The sequence below is a fragment of the Zosterops lateralis genome, assembly GCF_965231275.1.
Source record: "Zosterops lateralis genome assembly, chromosome: 3".
NCBI classification, from domain to species: Eukaryota; Metazoa; Chordata; class Aves; order Passeriformes; family Zosteropidae; genus Zosterops; species Zosterops lateralis.
Window position 1 is genome coordinate 106,645,290 of NC_139764.1, and position 25,476 is coordinate 106,670,765.

At 43.5% G+C, this 25,476-nt stretch overlaps 1 protein-coding gene across 1 annotated transcript in view; it reads left to right on the forward strand.

The window, feature by feature from the left end:
- The window catches only part of KLHL29 (kelch like family member 29), a 389,156-nt gene extending 363,680 nt beyond the window's left edge, over positions 1-25,476 (forward strand). The window contains exons 12-14 of the mRNA XM_083857762.1: positions 4,085-4,278; positions 12,441-12,585; positions 23,180-25,476. Of these exons, the coding sequence (XP_083713888.1) occupies positions 4,085-4,278; positions 12,441-12,585; positions 23,180-23,363 (523 nt within the window). The 3' untranslated portion in view covers positions 23,364-25,476. The remainder of the gene's footprint in view (positions 1-4,084; positions 4,279-12,440; positions 12,586-23,179) is intronic.

The window sequence follows — 25,476 nt, forward strand, 5'->3', positions numbered from 1 at the left end:
CTGTACAGCTTTAGTTTAAATAGAAGCTTTCCTGCAAATACAATTAAATAATGCTTAAATAACTGAAGGATTTCTTGCAGACTGACAGAAATGGTCAGTGTGTAAGTGGCTGACCATGATGTAAGGATCTTATAATGTGAATAAATGAAGATACACACATGGCTGTTTAACCCAGGAGGAGAGAAATTAAGAGACCGAGGAGAAAAAAAAAATACTGTTTTCAGGTACTGAAGAGATCAAAAGTCAAGAAGGCAGTGAAGCAAGTGGCACAGCTTGAAATGAAGCGTTTTCTGCTGTTAATACTGAGGTGATCGGGAAGGAGCAAGGAAGGAGGAGTTGAACGAAATGGATGGAGGAAGGGGAAGATCAGTCCCACAGATGAAATCCTAAGAGTGGAGAGTTGTGAAAACCAGCGAGGCTTTATTTCTGCATGTGCTCTCTTCAAGCCTGAGCTGTATCTTCTGCTGGGTTCAGACCATTTGTTCTATCATGGGTATATAAATTATACATATACATACATACATACATTATATATACAGATAATGTGCATATACACATGCATAAGAGATCTAAAACCAGATAAGGTATGTGTAAATAATACATAAAGCAGCAGGTAGTGAGTGCACAAGGGTCAGATGAGCTCCCTGTGCTCAGTGCAAGTGACACGTGAATGACAGGTGGGGACACGTGTCCTGCAGGTCTGGGGACCCGCAGGTTGCTGGGCAGAGGAAGGAGCGTGAGGGCAAGTGTGTAAAACCACACATGAGGCCATAGCATGCAAAGCCTGCAGAGCAGGAGTCACTCATGTGAAAGGAGATGTCCTTGAGGATTCAAGTTCAGCAAATTGGATGGGCTCAGTAGGCCCACAGCCAAGGACAAGCATGGACACACCAGGAGGGAGCGGTGGAGGAGAGGGAAGAAAAACCTTTGCTTGGCTTGAAGCCAGCTCACATTATGTCTCCATCTACGGCTTCAAACAGGGGATTCGAATGCAAAGCTTGACTAATGGAAAGAGATCAAAGTGATTATTCTTTAAATCAGTTTCCTCCCTGCTGGCCCTTGAGCAGGGCTGGTGTGACAGGCAGCCAGGAGCCCCACAAGCACCAGTGGCCATGGTGTGATGGCAGTGCCAGAGATGACACAACAGATGGAAAAGCCCTAGGGCAGGGAGGTAAGCAGGTGTCAGTATTTTCTGTCCTGGAAGGTTACAAAGGTTCACCTTCATTCATTTTTAAACCAATTTAGTTAATCTGGTGCAAATCCTTGTGTGAACACATTAAGAGCTGACTTGAGATAGACCAAAATGATGGAAACCTGCCTTGCAGAGACTTAAAGAGCTTAGACTACTTAGTTTATCCCATAGAAGGTGAAGAGTTGACTTTATTATTTTCTGCACGTCCATATGTGAGAGAGATTTGATAGCAGACAGCTTTATAATCCAACAGGGAAAAAGAAACAAACTTTCTGGTGGGTGGGAACTGAAGCAAAACAGACTAGAAATCAAATCTACTCATTTTGAAAGGAGGGAATGAACAGGTGGAATAAATTCCCGGGGGATGGAGGGACTTGGTGGACAGCTATCAGGAAGCCTTGAAGGCATCAATTTCTCCTCTTCAGCCTCAGGGCTAGACACACTTAAGAGAGTTGCTTCACTGAGCAGCCCATGTAAAACCCACATTAGATGCCCATGTTAGTTAGACAAGGACTTGCTTCCACCTGCTTTATGGGTCACTAATTTTTTTTAAGGAAATGACCTTCAAGAAAAAAGTGGGGGTTTAAGCTTCAGCACATGCACCTGTATTCAGTAGATTTTCAGCCTTTGGCTTTTAGCAGATGAAGTGAAACTCATCATTTTTGGTGGCAAGATGAAGGACACTAGGAGAAGGAAAGATCAGCTCTGTCATCGCAGGGCATAAAGAGAGAGCAGTGAAAGTGGGTTTAAAGTGGTGTCTGTGGGACCTGAGAGCTCAGTAAGGAAATGCATCCAGAAAAGGTATGACTGTTTTTGTAATTTGAACTTTTCTCCAGTATTCCTATGGATGCAGTCCTCAGCCACACCCAGCCCCCCCAGCACAGGTGAAGGATATAACCCCTTCTTCCCAAAAATGTATTGGGACAATCAGAAAGTCATTGCCAAGAGTGTCCTTGTCTTGGGAGCTGAAGTGTGCCAGGTACTCCTGCCAGAAACAGAGAAGGGAGTTGGCTGCTCACCACCCCCATCTCAGACCACTTTGACTGCCCACAAATGTTCCTGGTGCTAAATCAGAGTAGATGGTGTGAGACAAAATCTATCAGTTGACAGGTGGGATTGGTCTTAAAGGGGGAACAAGAGAAGGAACATTAGGTCTGTTCTCAGCTCTGTTGTTTTTCCCATTCTATAACCAATTATAGACAATTTTTAACGAGACATCAAGGATTAAATTACCAATTACTGCAATAGCTGGGTTAGCAAAGTATGTCCCAAAAGCAATGTGTGAAACTGTATATTATGTGAGATTTTTTGCATATCTGCTCGGGTGGATGTGAGTGCTGCCCCCTCTAAGTGCTGTGGGTGAATGCAGGAGATGCAGCATGTGGTGACTTACCTGGAGGTGCTGCTTGTGCAGTCAAAATGCATCTGCAGGCTCAGGTTTGGTACAAGAATCAGCCCAGTAAAGGTGTGTCACCACAAATGCTCCCAGCACCGTGTTTTTTAATCTTGTTATATTTCTTCTCTTTGATCACTTGTTGTAGATGAATTTAATTTCTCTGTAACTAATTTAGAGCATCATACAAGGCAGTTCTCCATGCTCATTATAAGGGACCTTCCTAATTTTATTTTTTTTTTAGTTAAAGTTTGCCTCCCTCTTGCTTTTGCTTCAGTTTTATGAGTGTGTTAATTACTTTCAGTTATATTACTCGGAAACTCATTAGTGCATTTTTATTAAGCACATTATTTTCTGCTGTTTATGCCATTTTTATCATTCCTCCCTTTTATTTTCCCCAGGTTTGAGCAGTGAAAATTTGAGGGACATGTTACAGAGGGAGAATTCCCTTGTTGCCACATCATATTTTGCAGATGGGTTAATGTTCATCAATTCATTTCATGTTTTGCATATTGCATATCGCTGCCATTAAGAGCAAAACCCCTGAATGGGTGATGAGGGCTTCTGTTCTGGCAGTCAACAGCTCTGAAAAATTACTACGCAGGAAACTCCTGTTTGACTGCATCTGTCATTACATGGAAATATAGAAACCTAAAAATCACACTGTTCTCCACTGTCTCCAAGATTCATTTTAGAGCAGCCATTTGGATCCCTGCCACATTATCTTAAAAAAAGGGGATGCCTGTACTTGTGATGTTGTCTCAAATGAATCTTCATCCATGGATTGTTAACTGTACATCCCTTATGGTCAGTGACTTAATTAAATCAGATACTGATGACCTTAAAACTAATTTAGCACTTTCATGCATACTCTTTTCGGTTTGATTCATGTCAAATACAAATGCAATGGTGAAATCTTACTCCAGCATTAACACTTGCAGCATCCTGAAATGAAGCACGGTAGCTTGGTTTGCACAATGAAAATTAAATGGAAGCAACTTATTCTGGCACAAAATGGGAGTTGCTGGTCAGTTAACTAGAGTAAAAGGAGCCATCATGTTGCATTATGTTGCAGGTGAGATGTGTTCCACAAGCTGAACAACTGAAGTATATTAACAGTTGCCTGCCCACAGTCACTATTGGATATCTCCGCACTGATTAGCAAGAATAATCTCATTGTATACTCATTAAAAGAAATTAATCAGTGGAAGACATCTCAACAAAGATGTCCCAAGTTTCTGCACCTTGGACTATAATGAGATTTGAGAGGCATATACAGAAAACAGAACCAGCTTTCTCTGGGCTTCTATCAATGTTTCAAAACCTTAGAGAAAAGCATTCATTACACCATTTACCGAATGAGGCTGAATTTGCAAGACGTTAAAAAAAAAACCCCACATTTCCACCTCTGCTTTTCTTCTGTTTGCCAAGCTTTCTGTGCCTGTGTGTGCTGCCCAGTGCTGCTCACCTCAGCTCACTGCTCCTGCTGCTGTCCCCAGGTACGACACCATCACCAACCAGTGGGAGACCATTGCCCCCCTGCCCAAGGCCGTGCACTCGGCTGCGGCCACCGTCTGCGGGGGCAAGATCTACGTCTTCGGAGGGGTGAATGAGGCTGGCCGTGCCGCGGGCGTCCTGCAGTCCTACATCCCTCAGACCAACTCCTGGAGCTTCATTGAGTCCCCCATGATTGGTAAGCCCTGCGTGGTGTCACAGCAAAGCTCTGTGCTACAGGTATCTCAATGCCTTTGTAGAGAGAAAGGGAGTTGTGAGATGGGAGGGGACATCCCTGTAATATATTGGCAAGAATGTATGGATATTATACCAGCAAATATCTGGATTTCTGCTGAAGGCAGTTGTCATTCATTAATACAGACTAGTTACCAGCTAGAAGTAATGAGTTCAAGGCAAAAGAGGAGAAAAGAAATTTGTTATTAGGTATGAACAATTAGCCATTTTAGATTTTAAAAAATCTCCAAATGAAGTGAAACTTCATGCTGGCATCGTGTGTTGTCCCATGTGGGCTCACAGCACTACTCAAGTAGTGGATTATCACTCACGGGTTTGTTAAAATGCTGCCTGTCCTGTGAGAAGTGACAGGCGTTCTGAAATGGGATTTATCAGTGGTGTCCACAGGCATATGTGCTTCAGAGGCTGACAGCGTCAAGATGTAGTTTATTAAAACTGTGTTTATTAGTTTATGAAGCCCTTGAGCTCACCAAACATAAAAAGCAAGACAAGAAACCAGATTTTTCAACGTACCAGCCAATGTCAGAGGTGGTGACTTCCTTCCAGAATTAGAACAGCACTCAGAGGTTTGCAACTTACTTGCTTTCTGTGGCGTTTTGCACCCTGGGTGTTTAGGCTGCTTTTGGAAATGCGGTTTAGCACTCAGCTTGGCAAAGATGCTCCTGCAGGCAACAGCTGACCTGGGTCATCTGCTCTGCACTGGGCTCTGCCAGCCTTTGGTCTGGCTGCACCCAAGTGGCCAAACAATTCACATACAGTCTTTGCAGAGAAGCTGCTTTCGGAATGGTTTGCCTTCACCTCCGAGTTTAAGAGAATCATACAGTGGTTTGGGACCTTTAAAGGTCACTTAACCCATGCGATAAGCAAGGACATCTTTCACTAATTCAGTTTGCTCAGAGCCCTGTCCAACTTGACCTTGAAGTTTCCAGGGATGGGGCATCTACTGCCTGTCTGGGCAACCTGTTCCAGTGTTTCACCATTTGTGTTGAAACTGTGACTTCATTTTTAAAAAATCATATTCTCATTACTGAGCCTTAGAGCAATAGGAGTAGCAAGTAAGTAATTACAGGACAGCTATAAGGTATTCAGGTAAGGCCTAAGCATAATCAGAAACTTGGAATAAGCTGCTTTTCCCGTTGCAGCTTGTTAGGATGATTCCCAGCCTTTTGCTGGGGTTCCTGGTAGGTCAGGACACGAGGGGCTGGTGCTCTGTGGCCACAGCCTGCCCTGCCCTGCTCCCACGTGCAGCCTGATACAACACGACACACACGCGGAGCGCCCAGCGGGAGGGGCAGCCGGCCAGAGGCACACTCGTGTAACACAGCAGCACAAACAACCCTCTGCCTGGCTCCTTCCATTACCTGGCTACAGCCACTGCTGCTCCTGTAATCCATTCACTGACAGCACGAGGTTTTCCTGGACTCAGAAAAATACTGAAAAACTGAGTGCATTATGCAAAGTTGTATTCCTCTTCCTTACTGTAATAGTACAAGTGCCACAGGAGCTAAGGAATCATCCCCTGGGATCCTTAAAGTCTAGCAAGTCTCAATACCATGTGTGCTTAAAAAAAATCATCTTAACCATCCAGAGTTGGACTCATCACCCATCATTCCAATAGAGTTGTACTGTTATTTCTTAATAGTACAGAAATACATTAAAGATACTTATGAAGTTAAAAGATGGTATTTATGTTTTCTTGGTGTAAGCAAAGTTCATTAGTTAAGCTGAAGGCATAAAATATATAATAAAACAAGGAGTTCTTTGTTGGGTGTAACGTAAATTTATTTGCAAATAACTTAAAATAACATAGTCTGAAAAGTGGCACCCCCATGGAGAATGTCTAGGAATGTGAACTGGTAATGCCTGATTTTCACTACAAGGCAGTGGGAATGTTGGAAATACATTTTAATTTCTCCAGCTTTACAGAAACCATAGTGTTTCCAGTATTTTTAAAGTATCCCCCCAAGAACTGGATGCAGGGCCAGGTACAGTAGAGTCTAAAGGAAAGAGGAAGTAGAAGGAGCCTTTTGCAAAATGGAGCTGGGATCAATCCTGACGTGATCATTGCCAGGGTGCCTCTGACAGGCTCAGAGCATTTTTGTGTTGATTTGTGAATTCCTAAGGTGTACCTCTGAGCTAAGGCAACTGAGATGTCTGATGGTGAGTTGTTACAAAGTCACCCCAGAGATCAGTGAAACCTGTTTAACCTCAAATAGGACAACAGTTTATTTAAAAATGCCTCAAGCATGCTCAGATATGCAACAGTAGCTGCAGGTATTGAAAGCAGCCAAGGTCTGTGGAGATTTTTAGACCAGTAGCACCTGTCTCAGTTCACTGAGTATTTAATGTTAGTGAGTTGAATGCAGTGTGGCACATATTTAAACCCAAAAGGTCCATCTCTTTCAAAGTATCACATGCCAGCCTAACCCAAGGCAACACTGGCATCAATCATGGCTTGTGTTTTGTCCAGTCTGAGTGGAGGTGAAGCAGGCTGGATACTGACATCCTGCCTGTGCAGAGGAGATACAGGCTGGGGACTGATAGCAAGTCCACGCAGCTCAGCCCTTGCACTTCTGCCTGGAATTCTTATAGGAATATGCAGTGAATTCACTCCCAATTCCCATTTATTCTTTATGCTTCAGCTGTCAGGAGGTGTTGGGACATGGATGCCTGTGAGCAGTAGGTGTGACACCAGGCTCACTTCATGCCAGTGCCGTGGAAGCCTTTGGGCGAGTGTTGGTCACACACATCCCCATCTGGGGAGGAGAAGGCCTTCCTCAATGCCCCATCCTCTGCCTCGTGTTAGTCCTTCCCACCTTGGAGTGGGCAGATGTTCCTGCAGCAGTGCAGCCCACAGCTGGATGGATGTCACTGGGAGAATGGAGCCTCACAGGGCTTTACACTTCATGTTTATAGTAAACCACATTGCACATCCCCTTCTCATGTTTTTAGATGTCAAAACAAAAGTCCTTTTTGAGTAAATGAACTGAGGCCGTGTACTTGCAGCACCTGCCTTTCCATTGCTAGCCAAGCTGTCCTACATAGCTGTGCTAAAAATGTATTCCATGCCCAGCTTCCTGAGCTTTGTCTTATTTAACGAGATGGCCACAGACATGCTGAAGTCAGCAATTCTAAGTAAGCCTAATTACTTGGTCACTGTCTTTTAGTTCACGTTGTGCCTTCATGACAGGGCACTAAAATATACTTTTTTTGATACTCTGAATAGTCAGAATGGAATTAAAAGTTTTTATTCATGTTTTTGGATTGTAAGAAAAACAGTATTTAATTACCATGACTATTAAATTTTAAAATCTGGTGAGAACCAGAGGACAGAGATCTAAGTTCTGTGAGTATTTCTGGTTTCTAATCTAAGTATCTAGTTCCTCACCGTAACATTTACTCCTGCAGTGATGTGTCAGACCAAAGTGGGACAATCACAGACCTAAGAATGCAAGACCTATCTGAAAAACAACAATAGAAGCATCTGTACATCTTTACTACACTGTCCTGTGGCTTATTTTGGGTGAAATTAATAATAATAATAATAATAATAATTTTGACTTTACAAGAAAAATCAGATATATGTCTTTACACTCTCCCAAGGCAAATAGTTTGGTATTTGTAGGGGAATATGGCTGGTTTTCACCTGAAAGTCCCACAGCAATGAGTGTTTCATCTCATTCTTCAGTGTATTTTTCTTCTCTTGGCCAGTTCTTAGTATTTTTCACTCTACTAAGCTTGACTTTTATCTCACCCATTTCTCCTCTGTACGTGCCATGTGCTCTCTTCAGAATGACATTTTCCACTCCTCAGTGTTTCCCTACTTACTAGCTGCCCTCTGCCCTGCAAAATCAGTATTTTTGTGTTGCTGTTTAGCCAATGACCTCTTACCTCTCAATATTCCTCCTACCTCTCCTTCATTTCCATGGTTGTTTTTTTTCCAGCACTCCTCAGTTCATCAACATCATGCCCATAAATTTGAAGCTAAAGCTGCCCTGTGGTGGCAGGTGGAGCCTCCTGCCATGCTTGGGCATGTGCCATGCCCACCACACATACGCAAAATGTGGTGTTTGCAAGTGAGGACACTTGACTTGGGGGTCTCCAAGGAGGATTTGCTCAAAGGTCAGTGGGGAAGCCATAAGACTGGCAGCCAGCTGTGTATATGGAAGAGATCAGCTCCCAGGAGAGCTCTGAGCCTGCAGGGTGACACCCAAGCCCTCACTGTTCATGCAGCAGCTTCACCTGGGCCTCACAAGCTGTGTTCAGGATCAGATCACAGTCTCCTGGTTATCCTATGCCCATGCCATTCCTAAGTTTGTCTGCAGAGTGTTCAAGGAGAGGAAGAGGCACTTACTATTAAAAGGAGGCTTAGTTTGTATTAACCAGACTCCTTTCTCTAATCTGCTCCATCAAATGCATCAACATCCCCACCAGGCACCCACCTGCCAGAAGACAATTTGGTTGGAGTTCTGCCTGGACTGGTGGCACTACCACATTTCTTTCTTCCAATAAAAATGTTTAACTAGTTTGGTTATAATAACTTTTTTCCATATGAAGTGCTGCTGCCATTCATTGCAGTGCCCCTTCAATCTCTGCCCGCGTGCATTATTGGAAGGCAGTGAAAATTCTCTGAGCATCATGCAAGGGAAAACAGGACTGTGCTACTTGGCCATGTAATGTTGGAAGAGATGTGAGAGCCGTGGACACATCCCAAGAGCCGCCTGTGCTCCCTAAGTGAGGAGCACAGCAGCAGGTTAAATCATCAACCCCACATGAAGGACACCTCTGGCTCAAGGATTGTCATGGAGTGCACACTCCTTCCTCCAATTGCCTGTCACAGAATAGAACTCCTGGCTTATCTTCTTGTAGCAACAGAAAAGGAGAGGGATGTTACCATGTTATCCACTTGCAGAGAAGATTAGCTTTTACCTATTCTTTCATTTACATTTATTCTGCCTTCTAGTCTCAAGTGTGTTTGCTGACCTGGACAAATCCCATTTAAGATTTTCCAGCCTGAAATGGATTACTATATTACATCCAACAGCCTCAACACTTAGACTTTGGAGAGGAAAGAAGGCTGCTTCTCTGTTTCCATGCTTCCTCTCCCCTCTCTTCCTATCTCCAGCAGCCCTTTGAAATACCCAGTGGCCCCACTGTATCCCACAGTGGCTTCTGACACATAGAAGCTCGTGGTCACACCCAGTAGCTTTGTCCACCTCCTCTCCACCTTGCTGCACATTTACCAAAAAGCCCAAGCAAAACATGTTTTTGCAAAACTAGGCTCCCCACCTTGCACTGGGGCCATGTTAAGGACTTCAAACTGTGGCAGAAATTGGAGTCTCCTGAGAGTTTGCATGAGCATACCAAGCCCTGAAAAAGACACCACCACAGGAAGAGTGTGGGTTGCACCTGGGATGAAGTAAGGTTAAAGATTGAAGATGGACATCCACACCTCAGTATCAGGAATGATGACTTGAGGTTTCCAAAATCCCGGTATCCATGAACAATTTCTGTCCCCATGGTAACAAAACAAAACAAAAACCCCACTGCTTCCTTTCTACCTGTTTCTGGAGGAGTGTTCCTCATGTCTTTTTGCTGTATCTCATCAGGAACAAGAGACTTTGTTGTTTCTTTCAGGAAGGGAGTTGTTCACAGGAAAGATTTCAGACTTACTTGATACCAATTTATGAAATTATAGCTAAAGACAAAAGCAGTAAAAAGACAATAGATAGGAGATGTATTGAAAAATTGATGAGAATCAAACACGATTGCCTCTTAAAAAAGGAAGAAGAAGAGTATCAGACTGTCTGCCTATTCAAAAAGGGGAAAAAAAGTCACTATAAAAATACCCAGGGGGTTTCCCTCTCATTCTTTAACAAAAAGAAATGTGAAGTCAGTGATTCAGTCCCCTGAGAAGTCACTGTTTCTGCCGTGAGGGAGCCCCTAATAATTTCCCTGGGAGATTTGGGAGCTGAGGGGTTTTCTTTAATGCAAGAGTTTCATTCTCCTGCAAAACAGTGCTAGTCAGAGGGAAAAAAAAAAAAAAAAAAAAAAAAAAAAAAAAAAAAAAAAAAAAAAAAAAAAAAAAAAAGAAGATGTGATAATTAAATATGGAAAATTTCTGGTGAGTGTCTTAAGTGGAAAAAATGTCACATATGCAAGTCTGATTTGGAAAGGGATGCGAGCCGGGTTGTTAGGACAGATAAGCCTTTCTGATGAATTACAGTGGCTTAGTGGCACCGCGAGGAAACTGAATACTCCTTGTTCTATTTTCTGGATGAATTAGTTTCTTCCCATCTGTTCCCAAGGATCAGTGACATTTTCCTAATACAGCCGTGGTTTTTTGACATATGCCTGTAGATACTCAGCGTAGCAGGAGCTCAACTTTAACCCATCACAAGGGTTCTGTGTGTTTCCCTGCTGGGTGCTTCACCCCTGTACATCCTCCTGGGCATGTCCCAGTGTAGGATGGGATGGACTGAGCCAGACCACCCCATGGCCATGCTGGGACAGAAGCAGACAGCATTCTTTTCATTTTAGTTTTACCAGTTGAAACTTCAATTAAGGAGATCATCTCACTTCTGGAGATGTTCATCAGCTTTTGCTTAACTCCTGTCAAATTAAATCTCTGTTAAATATTTAATGGAATAAGGTAATTTTACAAGAACCTCAGGGTTACAACACACTATGCAAGAGGTAAGCAAATTCCAGAACAAAGCTGCCGGATCTGGTTTAAGCCCATCCTTTTCTGTGTTCCTGAAAGAACACAGATCAATTTACAATAATGTTGTAGATATGGGAGGAACATATAAACCCCTTTGGTGTTAGGTAGAGGCTGCTATCAGAGATGTAAGAGCACAGTAAAGGTGGTATCTCACCTTCTCTCCAGCTTCTGCCTGCAGGTCCCCCTGGGAGGAGGTTGCAGGTGCTGAAACCAGCAGAACTGTGTCCAGTCTGATTCCCTGTTGGAGGTGCAGCAGGATCAACCTTTCTTGAGCATATGAAAATGCAGATTTTTGGAAAGGCTTTAACTTGTAGCTACAAATGGAGAATTTTTATGTATCCTCTGACCCTAGGATGGTCCCCCAGGAAACATGCACTTCACACCCCAAAGGGCTAAGCCACCTGCCTCTTACAGAACTGGTTGTGAGGCTTATTTTAACTCAAAGCAACTTATTTTCCCATCTTTTGTTCCCAGACACTGCTGATTGGTTTCACAGAAATGTTGATTAAAAAACTGTATCTCATCAAGACAGACATCATCATGAGAAATTTCAGCCCAACTGGCTCATATTTAATAATGTGCATATGGTGTGCTAGCAGCATAAGGGACAAGCCAACTAATTAGATTAGAATTATTTTATTCAATAATTTATGATTAGTTTTACTAATATTTCTAATAATGCCACAGCTAACAAGAATTTTAAAGTGTCCTCAGAAAATCTGATTGAACTTGACTCAGGATGAGAGATTTGCTTAATTTCAAACCCCCAACCTCACACAGTTTGTTGCTAAATTACAGGACTGCTTGGAGATACACACACATCTGGAAATAAAAATGCAGGTGAATTTATGAGACAGATAAAGGTGAAAAAGAAATCAGGTCTCAGAAAATCTTCTGGAAATGCGTGGGTGACCTTCCCACAAGCAAAAGCACAATATAAAAGAGTATCAACTATTGGAAATTATTAATGAGGTCTCTGTGCTGTGGGTTTCTGCTATACTTAGCTGCTGCACAGGCATGGGAAGCAGCTGAGCTAAAATTTGCAGCAATTCAAAATTCTGAAACAATTTGACATCTTAATTTCATTTGTAAGTGTGAAACTTTCATGGTGACTCCATTAGGCTTCAGGAGAAGATAATTGTTCTTTACCAGTTTAGAGGGAGGCACATACTTGGGAATGAAGAAGTGATGAACTTTAAAAGTGCCTTTGAGAACTTGGAGAGAGGAGAACAAATCCAGGAAAGGTTTCCTCATTTTTCTTTCCCTAGCCTTGGAGGTTTAGAGAAACGTGACTTATCTATAAATAAGGGGAATGTATAAATAAAAAAACAGTCTCCAAACCTGAGCCTAAAACTGATCTCAGTGTTGCTTTCCATTGACAGATAACAAATATGCTCCTGCAGTCACTCTCAATGGGTTCATCTTTATTCTTGGAGGAGCTTATGCACGAGCAACCACCATCTATGACCCAGAGAAAGGCAATATTAAAGCAGGTCCCAACATGAACCACTCCAGGCAGTTCTGCAGGTGAGAAAAAACATTAAAATGGAATTACTGGTGCCTTAACATTTTCTGTTGATAAATAAGCTACTACAAGTGAAGGGGAGAGGGGAAGGGAGGTGTGAACCATTTGGGGATTTTCCTCATCTCTTTTCTGTACGTGTTCAGGCACACAGCATTTCCCAAAATGTACATTCAGCAGTCTGTAATGGTTCACGTGTCTCCTCACATTCAGGCATGATGGATCATGGGGAGGGGTGTGTGTTGAGCTCCTCCAGTGGCTACAGGAATGCTGTTCTCAGTTTGCCATGTGCAACTGGAGGATGATGAATACCCTCTGTAGGAGAGACCACCATAATGTGGAACGTTTTTGCTAACCAGCTAAAAGATCCCTGAAAGAAAAAGAAAACTGAATAAGCACCACACACCAATATTAATTACTATTATTTATTAGGTGCTTGTGATTGCTTTTCGGGCTCACTTCCCTGATCATGGCCACAAGTTGAACAAATTTCACAAAATTGTCTGACAAAAATAAAACTTGGCAGCCATTACAGATACTGGCAGCACTTAAAGGCCTTTTAAATAGTTTTACATGGCTGCTACTGAAAGACGGGCTTGTTTTGGGCTGTGCACAGCCAGCTCTCCACAGAGCAGATTCCCATGCTGGGGATGGGCTGAGCTGCTGGTTTCCCTGGAAAAGCCACAGCTGGTCTCTAGACACTGCCACAGGCACCAGGTGAGGGTTTGTTATCCATGTCTGATGCAGCAGGACCCTGAGGCACTGAGCCTGGCAGGGTGGAGGGGATATGTCAGGCACTGTCCCAACAAAACACTGGCTGGGGTGGGAGCAAGAGCAGTAATGGGGCAGCAGCAGGGCCCACAGCAGACCCATATCTTCCAAATATTCAGCCAATTGCACCTTGCTCCAAGGGTGTCCCTGGCCCCCATCCTACTGTTGGAAAACACCTCCATGTTTTAACTTGGATTTAGCCTTTCACTTCAATGCACATGAGAAAATGTCTTTTACGAAATCATGTTCAGTTTTTCTCTTTCTGCTGGTTTGTTTTCTCATTTTCACCTTTTTCCCCCCTTCCTTTTATTAATTTAAGAGGTGCCCTCTCTTGGCTGCTTTTTCTTTTTGGAGCAGATACTGCTGTAAGCAGAGGGGTCAGAGCACCAGCTCTGTCCTGAGCCAGCTCCATTGCAGTGGCTGCTGCCCTGTTCCCCTGCTCTAAGGACACATCCTCCTAGTCCCTCCACTCTAGCAGGAGGCAAACCAGGAGGAGGAGTGCATTGCTCAGGCAGCATATAATATTTTTCTCCTGAAAACCAGAAATAATGGGTACAATACCACTCAGGATTAGAGCCCTAAGCTGTAAAATGAAACATGAGGGATTTGGATATTTGATAACTTCCTGCATCTTCCCATCCATCATAGAGAGGGTTGAGCTACTCTTTGAATATCTTGGGTTTGTAAAAAGTAACAAGAATCTGTTAAATATACAAGAGAAATTGCATGGCTGATTTCAGCCGTTGGCTGAGCACCTCACCTGAAAACTTGCCCGGGTTTCTGACATGAAGGGATGTTTTGCTCTTCAGCCTGCAGAACAGAATGACCAAGGAAAGTGAACTGGTGACCTGAATATTCCCTAGTGCTTAGGCACCATAATAACTGGCTTTGTTTAAGTAGAATTTGCCACCCATCCAGAAAAAAGTATCTTCCAACTTCATTATGACATTTTTTTCTAATGCCTAAAGCAACAGTGGACAGGAAACCTACATTTATAATGGAATGGTCACCCAAAAAAAAAAAAAACCCATATAATTGGAAGCAAAAAAAGGCACCATTTCAAAGGTTCTTGAATGCACTGGGAAATAGTCAAGGAAAAGTATTTCATCCTGAAGACATGTAAAGCCTGTGACAAAATCTAAATAAATCAGTGTGTATGGAAATAGCAAAGATGGGGGGTCAGCAGTAACAAATAGGTTAAAAACCTGCTGCTGCTACAAGAGGCTGAGGGAACCAGTGCTGAGGCCTAATGGAAGTAAAAAGAAAGGCACTTAAAAACTTAGGGGATCAAATTTGTAATTTGAATCAGTTAAAACCACTGCTGATGAAACTGATGAGGTAGCAAAGTAAAATACAGACCGACTGGATGGGTGTTTGTCATCTGTAATTGGAAGGGAACAAGGAGGTTTGGTTCTGTGTTCTGCTGTGAGGGACCAAAAGCAGTCACCGTTGGCAGCAAGGAAAGATGGGAACTCTGAAATTATATTCTCAGATCCAGCGACCCAGCTGTCTTAGACACAGGTGTCTTTAGAGACTTTGTTGAGAAGCTGATTGAACCACTAATGTTGATTTTTAATAACTTTTCAAGTTGAGGATGGATCAGGGCACTGCCAAAGTGTTTCCGTATTTTGAAAAGGTGAAAAGGAGAATTTCAGTGCAGCAATTAATTTTGCAAAGTACCAGCATCAAGGTAAGTGGTCTCACTTAGCCTCATGTTGGTCCTCTGCAAAATACCAGAGTGGTTAATTTGGGATTTCATCAGCAAATAACTAGATGCTAATAAAATAATGAAGATCAATCAGTGCACTTCTCTGGAAAATGAGGCTTGTTAAACCACCCTGTTGTCATAGCATCATTCAGGTTTGAAAAGACATCTAAGGTCTCCAAATCCTGCCATAAACCTGACACTGCCAAGTCCACCAAAGGTGTTGGGAAGCCTGGTTCTCTGTTTTGCTTTGTAATACAACAGACCTGGCTGCTAAAGACAACTGTGCTGCTGTAATATACTGCAGTTTCTCCAAGGTATTTGGCTGGCATTATATGGAATTAACAAGGCACATGGTAGAGAGATTAAATCTGCTTCACTGACAGATTTCAAAATGTAGTTGTTAATGAGAAGATATCATTGAGCAAGGCCACTGGTAGCAAGCATTTCTTCTTTTTCAATGCTGTTTAATACATCTATCAACAATCCAGGTAATAGAAAATCTCTCCTGATAAAGGCTGCAGGGGGCTTAACACTTACTGGGTACAAAATATTACAGAAGGAGCTATTTTATCAGTTCCCTGAATGTATCAGTTGAACTGTCTCAAGGCAGCAGTGGTATTTTAAATACAAAGTAAGACACGGAGGAAGCGCACTCACAGCAGCCCTGCTCCCTTAGAAAGCCAGGCTCTCAGAGGAGGACATAAAGGAGATCACTCAGAGCAGCACAACACGAGCTCACATCACAGTGCTCTGGATAAAAGGTCAGTGCCATACTGGAGATATGAAACCAGCCCAAACACCAAAATGAAAACAAGCTGAAGCTGGGGAGAGCGAGCGCTGCCACATACAGCACTGGGAGACGAGTGCGGTCCTGGGTCCTGCATCAACATGTGAAAATATCAGCACAAGTTCAAAGAGAAAGCTGCTAAAACTACCCCAGATTGCAAATCAAACCTTTGACATGAAACTCAAGGAGTTTATCAAAGAAAGGCTGAGAGGTGACTTGATCACTGGGAGCAAATGGAGACGCTTTCAGTCTCGCTGACAAAGGCGTAGCAGGTTACAAGGGCTGGAAAGTCAGGTTACACATCTTGGCCTTGAAGTGAAGCACTTTTCCAACAGCAAGGATAATTAAACAGAGAAGCAGCAAGGGAGGGGGTGAACTCACCAACACTCGCTGTTTTTAAGAGGAGATTAGATACGTTTCCAGGAGAGATGCTGCCTGGGGAAATGTCCATGGCCTGTGTATACACAAGCTCAGATTAACTAAGCACAGAGGTCCCTTCTGACCTTAGCCTGTGAATCTATAAATTCCTCATTCCACTCATTAGCATGGATCACAAAAAACATGGTTTAAAAGCAGCAACATAAACAACTTAAAAATTAACTGCATGCTATTGATCTCCTCTCACCAGGAATAACTCAATACTGAATTTGCTGGGAAAAATCTTGACCGCATCACTTTTATTTTTATCTGCTTTGTTTCTACAAGTTAGTGATGAGGGAGCATGATAGCCTTGAGCAGAGGGAAGAGAAATGTGTGTGACATTCCCTGCCTGTGAAAATCTAAAGGTCCGTTCAAATGGTTTTAATATCAAGTTAAATTACTTTTAATGAAAAATGAAAAATAAATGGTTTGGATCTCCAGCTCACAATCAACAGAAGAGCAAATTGAGGATCATTTTCAGATTAAGCCCAGCCTGATGGAAGTCAATAAGAAATTCATGCTGATGTAGAATTAACCCTTTGAAAGATGGTGCTAAATGAGAAAAGAGCTATAATAGGCCTGAAGCATTTTAAAATTCACTGAGAGGTTGAACACCTTTCACACAACAGGTGAGGGAAATATTTGACATTTCCCAAACATCAGTCAAGTGTAAGCTTTTTGCCACACACCCTGTCTCAGTTTGGCAGTCCCTGTTTATTTGCAGGACCTTGAGATGGGGGATAGCAGCCAACAGGAATAAAAAGTCAGGATGAGATGATGACACCTCACTCTGTCAGACACCTCCCTCCAAACAGACTTGCAGATATCCCTCCCCTTCAGCGTGGCAAGGCCTCCCTTTGCAGGCAGGAGTCCTCCCTTCCTGCAGTGCCCTTCAAGAGTTTATTTTTCCACAAGTGAAAAGAATACCAAATGCATTCTTGTGCATGATTAAAAATTCCATATTCTGCTTGCTTAGGATGCAGGCAGCGTGCAAACAGGCTTGTGCTACAGAGAGCCTCCACGGGGCAACAGCAGCAGCATGGTGGTGCCAGCAATAATTCCAGAGAAGCTAATTTAGTACCAGCAATTCCCAACAGATACCAGAAAAGCATTTTCTGCCTCCTCCTCTGACTGCTAACCAGTAAGATTTATTAAATGGTTCTGCTGAATGGAAATCTTCAATAAAACTTTGACTCAGGCTGAACAGCACAAAACTAGGGTCAGTTTGGGGATTATTTTACACATACACACACCCCCCCACACGCCAGCCCACCTTTTCTTCTCAAGTAAGGCCTTGTTTTTGAACAGCAAAGCATGGTGCCTCCTGTACTGACCTGCCAGGCGTTGCTGACCTACAGCACCAGCTACAGTCCCCCCAGGCTGGCTCCTTTTTGCCTTGCAAAGCTTATGGTAGCTCCAGGCACTGGAAGGGATTGGAGCACAGCTTGTGTGGATGGAAATTTCTAGGTGCAACTATCGTGGAGCAGGTTTCCTCAATGGCCATGGGCTTCCTGAACCTACAGGCAGGAAGGTTGGTGCATTCAGCCAGCAGCATTTGCAGCTGGAGGTGTTTGTAGTCCAAAAGGGAAAACCAAAACCTTCCAGCCTGTCTGGAAGGAGACAGAGGTGTGAGGCTGTGCTCCACAGACAGCAGGGAGAACTGCTGCACCAGACTACTGGCAGTAATTTCTGTAGCAGCTGATGACATGAAGGATTGTGGTGGGCACTAAAGCATAACTGATACAGACAGAGCACTCAGGCCATTACTGATGTGCTGTGGACTTTGGAGTAAAACACTGCTGGTTTTCAGCAACAAGTAACGATGCCACGTGACGGTTTTGGATCATTAGCAAGGGAAAGTGCTCTCAGAGTAGGGGAGAATATAACTGGAGCTTGGCCAAAACACCCACACTACTAATCCCGCTCCAGGAAGGGGCATGATATCCTCCTAATTGACCATGACTAATCTGGACCCTCATTTATCCATCTCATTGTAAAGATGACACTTCTGGCAGCGCGACACGGCCACCCGAGCCCAAGCCTTCTGCGACATCACAACCTGGCTGCCAGTGCCAGGGGCTGTCAGCACTGCCACCAAACAGGGGACAGCACTCCTGACTGGCTCCCTGACTGCCACCACCCATGGACAGAGTGCCAGCAATGCCTTTTGCACCAGCACCACAAAACACCATGCAGGTGTCTCAGAAAGGTCCCTGGTTTAAGGGACTTTAAGGGGCACTTGCAGCTCTGCCTGGCACTGCCCAGAGCCACACCCCACAAGGGCTGGCACCCTGGAGGATTCCCTGTTCCTAACACCAGCTCCATCCAGTTGATGAGCTTCCTGGAATTACAGAATATCTTGAGTTGGAAGGGATGCATGAGGATCATCAAGTCCAACTCGTGTCCCTGCACAGGACAGCCCCAAGAATCCCACCAGCATCATTCAGTTCCACCTCCAGTAAAGCTCTCCTGAAATCTTAGGGCAGGAAAGAAATTCATGCACTAATAAATGCAGGGATTTTTTTTTTATTTCCCCTTCTTTTAAGCAGATTCTGTGTTGACCTAACTGATAATGCTCAATAACATTCATGGAACTGCTCCAAGTAAATGTGTGCTTCTGCATGCATAGCCAGGAATGAGGAGGGAGAAGAGCATTGTTTGAGGCCTCAGAAGATACTAAGCTTCAGGCAATCAAAACAATACACTAATTCAGCCATTTCAAATCTTTTGCAACCCTGAGAATTACAAGACAGAATTTTAAAAAATTATTTGTTAACATTTCCTGATGAGGCTGATGTGATCTTTAGGACTGAGCAGCAAATTTTAAAGCAGTAATAAAATTAACATTTCTTGTAGTCCCACTGCTTGATATGTCCAGCATGTCATTTGGAGAGAAAAGTGCTGGATCAAGAGCACCCAGGCATTCACCTCTCAAACACACAGAGAAAAAAAAGGACGGTGACATCCTCTGCTTCTAAATCTTACTGCCCATCAGGAGACTTTAATCTTCTCACTCTATTCAGCTCTTGTCAGGCAGCACTTCTGGTTCCCCCAATTCAAAAAAGACACAGATAGACTGGAGAGGGTCCAGAGGAGGGTTGTGAAGATGATCAAAGGGCCAGAGAGCCTGCCTGATGAAGGAAGACAGAAAGAGTTGGGTCTTTTCTCCCTGGAGAAGAGACAGCTCAGGGGACCCTCACAGAGTATTCCAGCACTAAAAGAACAGCTACAAGGAGGACAGACACTCTCTCTTGACAAGGAGCCATGAGGAGAAGACAATGGGGCAACAGGTACAAGCTGCACAAAGAGAGGCTTCATCATGACGTAAGAATTTTTTACAGTGAGATCAGTCATTCACTAGAACAACCTCCCCAGGGATGTGGTGGAGCCCCATCACCAAAGGTTTTCAGGATGTGATTGGACAGGATGCAAGATAATCTCACCTGGTGTCCCTTTCCCACAGAAGGTTGGACCAGATGATCTTTCAAGGTCCCTTCCTGCCTGGGCTGTTCTTTGATTTTTTTGGTTCAGTGATTCACTTTGTCCATCAAGTCCTTTAATAGTCAGCTGTCAGAGAGGGACCTTCTCTGCCATTTGCTCAGCCTGGGCAAGGACTGAAAGGTGGACAGGCAGGGAAGAGATGTAAATGGTGTTTAGGTTACACAAGCCAGTCATGGACAGTCACGTCTCCACCAGCCCTTGGCACACCTCAGCCTCACTGGGATTTTCCTGGGAGTGTGATCCAGAGCTTCATGGAGGTCAACAGATGGATCAGATGACCCATGGCAGTGTCAGGGGACAGTTGCAGCATGATCCTCTGACACTGGGCATTGCTTGGGAAATGAAGGATGCCCAGGCATCTCAGGAGAATCAGTCCTAGGGCAGGAGAAGCCTCTCTAGTGAACAGCAGTAATTACCTGCAGAGTAGAAAGCTGGGTCATTCATTAGCCTGCACGGTAATAATTTGCTGAAACTCATTTTTTTGGAAGGAGTGGCTGAAGTGATCTGAATTTGGATGCCCATTACCTTCTCCCCAGGCATTCTGCTGGAGAGGTGGAGGTCTGGCTTCTCCACAGCCAGGGAAGTCACTGCCCCAAAGCCACTAAGTTTTGTGTCCCTGCAGCAAGGCTATCTGGCACAGAGCTTCCTTCCTTACTTCTTTCCTTCCTTCCCAGGCTCTGACAGCCTGTAATCATTTTATCTCTCAGGATTAATGGCACCAAGCAATAAACTCACATCCTAATTATTGTAATTATTTCTTTCTTTGTATGTCAGCCTTGGTAACGATGTTTTTACAGCTGATGGGATGGAAGGGAGGAGAAGAACGAAATATTGTCACAGTAGAGAAGAAAGAGCAATGAGCATAGTCCTTTCCACTCACTTTTCTCAATGTTTTAGAACCCACTTGAGTTTTCTGTTCCCTAAGGTCCCAGAAATTAGCAGTGATTGTCCTAATACTACAAAGTAGCAGCAATTTAGGATTAAATTCCTAATTACCTTAAGCACCTACCTGCCACTTTAGCCCAGAGATGCCTGAATGTCTCCAAAGTTCCTTGTACATATGAGGACTCACTGTGTGCTCAGAACTGCCTATTTCTTCATGGCAGGAGCAGCTCACTGCTTTACTTAACCTCGGGCATGACTCACAAGCTAAGCATTATGCCAGTCTTATCTACAGGAGTTGCATATGGAGGGAGCAGAAGTTGCTCTAATCTCCATTTAAAATTCATATAGTCTTCCAGAGGATGGAAGTCAGCATCCATTTCTTCCACACTGTATTAGCACCATGATGGGAAGGTACAGGATTGAGCTGCTTGTCTCAGGCACTGGGCAGGAATTCTTTCCAGGGCTGTAGCCCAGGTTCCAGAGAACGAGGGCAGCACTTGCCCACTCGCTGTAACCCCAAATCCAGAGCATGGGCTGGGGAGGAGCCCAGACCAAGGTGATTTTGGGAAGGTTTCCTTGGCTGCTCAGCTGCTCTGTGGTGGCTACCTGCTACCTCTGCCTCCTCCAGGGCACAGGGACTGAGCCTTGGCAGGAGTTCTGCCAGGCAGTGCCTCTCTGCCACCAGCTCTGGCTCCTTCAGAGGTGGGCTCCTTCTCTTTCAAAGCCGTCTTTCAGGATGTCGCTTGCTTTACCCAAGTCCTTATTCTTCCCCATTTCTCCCTGACGTTTGAAAAATAATTACCCATGGTTCAGTAAGTTCATTAGCAAACTCCCTCAGGACCCTGGGCTATGCATCATCCAGCCCTGCTGATTTGTGGATAGGCTCTAATCAAGTGTTTCAAGTCTCTCTCTCCTTCCTCCTCCTTTCAGATTAACAGTTATTTTGACAAGATTCTCATTATTTCCTATTTCCTGGCGGTACCCAGGGACTAGGCTTATTTGAGTCCTCACTGTTGTCATTGTGAGTTTATTTTTAACCTCAGGCTCTGCTTCTCCACAAGGACATCAGAGTCTTGTGTTCTTCAGAAGCACGTGGCATTGTCAGTGCCATTTTAGTCTGAGTTCATCCTGTGTCTTCCAGCGCTCTCTGGCTTTTGCCTTTATCACTTTTTATCTTTCCTCTTCTCCCTACTTCAGAATTAGCCAGGCAGAATTACTTTGTTTTTACCAAGCCTAGAGGATCAGTACACTTTCCCACCTTGTTAGATCTAGGCCACCTTCTTGGTTGCAATTAATTTCTTGTCTTCCCATCCCTCTTGTTCTCCCTGCTATCCTTTGGCAGGTACATACTCTCCAAGTCTCCATTTTTCTTCCCAACACAACCATTCATCAGCTGCTCTCCAAATGGACCCAGGCACCAGAAAAGCCATTGCCAATCCCGTCCAGATTAACAACATCTTTAAATCAACTTGGAAGGCAAATTTTGGCCTCTTGGCAGATGAAAAGCAGACAACTCCAATTTTGGGTTCCCCCCAGAACAGTGGGATGGCAGCATGGAGCACACAGCAGGCCCTGCATTGGCTTTTCCCACCCAGATGCCTCTGCCATACTCTGCCATTTCCAAATGCACACATGGGAGCCCAACCCCATCTTCTCCAGCCCTAATCAGTGTCCTGCTATGTGCACCATTGCTCAAGAGCCAAGGCATAAAGTGGAAGGAAGAGGAAAGGATGAGACCAAGGGGCAATTTTTCTTTCAAATACCTTCCACACCTGTGCACCTTCCCTCTTACCAAGAGCCTATGGACCATCAGGTTAGCCCAGCCTAATTATTCCTGATTACACGAGGTATCTGAAGTCAAACACTTTCACTTTAGGAAAGCACTGAGGTTTTTTGTCTTCTTTAGATGCCAACAAAGAGCTGCCCTGTCATTCCCTCAGCTGCACAGCCCTGACCATCAGATCTGTGTGCCCCAGCTCTGCTTTCCTATGGACAGCTCTGGGGTGCACAAGGACAAAGCAGGATTTCCAGGCCCCCATGCCAAGGCACAACCATGGAAGGGGCTGAACATATTTTGAAGATTTCTATTCCCCATTTTGTAGCATTCATGAACAATTAAAGGAGTAACTTGAAGCAAGAGCTTATTCCAGCTGAGGTGGTGGAAACCCCAAATTGCTTGGATTGGTTTTGCACATGCAAAGTATTACAGGGACACACCACCCTGCTGCTTTTGCTGCAGATACCATGTGTGGGCTGGAGAAACATCTTACTTGGACTTTTATCTGTTTTTTACATTAAAGACAACAGTTACCTACCTGGCAGGAACAAAAAAGGATTACTTTTGGAGAGAGAAAGGGAGAGAGAAGAGAAATGCCCACACAGGTTTATACAGATAAGAACCAAAGGTGTAATCATTGTTTACCCACTGTAATAAAAGATGGGTTTATTTTAAGCCTAAAAAGAAAATTGCACTGTAAGACAACTAACTCAAACTAACTTTTTTTTTTTTTTCTTTTGAAAAACACAGTGCTGTGGTTCTGGATGGGAAAATCTATGCTACTGGTGGGATTGTCAGCAGTGAAGGACCTGCCCTGGGAAACATGGAAGCCTATGACCCCAAAACAAACACATGGACACTTCTACCAAATATGCCCTGCCCTGTTTTCCGACACGGCTGCGTAGCAATCAAGAAGTACATTCAGAGCGGCTGATGTTCCCCAGGAGTTGGATGGAGAACTGTTTGTACCTGCTGAAAGCAGGCCAGAGGAATGCTATTACTTAAGGAACAAAAGCAGCAAAGCCAGCCAGTGAACATATTGCTCTAAAGTCTTGAATAGTGTCTACATTGAATGTAGAAAAATCATCCTCACCTTTTGGTGAACAAGGAGCAGAGAGCTCCGTGCTATGTAAGATATTGTAACTTAAAAATGCAAGGGTGTCACTAGATGTTATAGTGGCACTTGTTCTGGACATCGGCTTTTGGTCAACCCAGGTGCAATAGAATTTCTCATATTTTTTAAGCTGGGGAAGAGAGGAAAAAAATAATCTGCATTTTACTTTAGAGCTCAAGCTTGATTCTTGAAATAACCATGCAGATTAGTTTTACTATTACACTTTAGGCATCAATCTATTTGAAAGGTCAAAGTGTCCTTACCACTTTGATTCCTACATTTGTTTCTAATACATGCTTTTCAATACCAATGACTGAGAGAAATCTTGTGTGACAGATGGCTTATGTTGATGTCAGTCTTCCATCAGATCAAACAAGTATTTCAGTTCTCTAGAGAAGAGCCCAAAAGTGGGGTGAGGTGAGGACTGGGGAGAAGAATAGCCATTGGTAATAAATTCCATGTAAAATGATGAAAACAAAAGGTCTGTTGGGCTGGATGAGTTTCTGCTCCTGGTGATTCTCGTGTGGGCACATGTGGCTGTGCCCACCGTGGGGGTGGGGGGGGGTTCTAAACCTTTTCCTCCGGGTTTCTGCTGATGCACTTGGCAGTGCTCAATTCCCGCAGTGCAAAATGGAAATGGTTTGGATTCCAGAGGCATCTCCTGATAACCCACCCTTCACTGCTGGCCAGAATCACAGTCAAACACAGCCTGGTGTGGGTTGGCCACGTGTCCATCAAACACAGAAGATGCCTCCTGTGGCTGCGCACTCGGTTTTGGCTCTCAACCAAAATCCCTTATGTCGGGATACACGCCACTATCTTTTATGTAAAGTCTGAGAAGTTGGGGTTTTTTATTTTACTTTATTTTTCAAGTTCCTTCCCTAGGTGTGGAAGCCTTATACTTCTTATTTACAGATTTTAAAAACATGAGTTTAAAGCCCATGGTAGAAAAATGCATAGACTTAAGCCCAGTGTAAGAGACTTCAAATTATTACTATGTAGAGTTGTAAGTATATGCACAGCACAGGGGTTATATTTTTATATATATTAAAATATTGTCTATCCAGAGAGCATTGTGATGTGGAAATTCTTTATAAATTTATACATAAAAGGAAAACAAATGGGAGATGGACCGGGTAACATAGAGGGGGCAGGGAAAAGAATCTTAAAATTCACCAGTAGGAAGTAACCCCAAGCTAAGAATTGTCTGGTTTCCTTCCAAGTAGAGGGAAAAAAGTTGCCATGCTTGCCTTTGCAGACTCAAATCCCAAATGCCATACCAGTAATACAAGAAGGAGGGCCCTGTACAGGGTGTGGGTGAGATCTTGCATTCAATATCTAGTTGAATTTCATACCAAATACAGTAGCCTTTTTATATGGAGGGAGGTCTGCCTACAGCTTTGGGGAAATCAATGCAGATGGTTAGCTAATCATCTTATTTTATTAATAATCATTTATAAAATAAAATTTAAAAAAAATAAAGACATTTGTATCTTGCAGTATTTAAAGAAAATGTGCTCGAGTCAGCTGAGTCAAGCTATAGGATGACTCAAGCTTCTCATTTTGACAGTGAGGTTCCAGCCTTTGTTATGCAGTTGTTTTATTTATTCTTTAAATAAAAGAAAAATAATAAGCACAACAAAATTATATACCAGTATGTCATTTAAAGTATTTATGTCAAACAGGGTGCAAGTGTGAACCTAAAGATTGGAGCACAAGTTTCTAACTGCCTGGGGCAGGACTAATTTTAGTGTTGGTGTGTGTCTACCTCCAAAGGAGGTGCTACCTGTCAACAAGACTGAAACACATTCGACATTTCCAATTTAGCTTACTTCTTCATTTCTCACACTGGAACAAAACTGGCTATTTCTGTGAATAATATTAAAAACAGGGTTATCTGTAATGGTATTGTATATAGTTTATGTTTACTGTT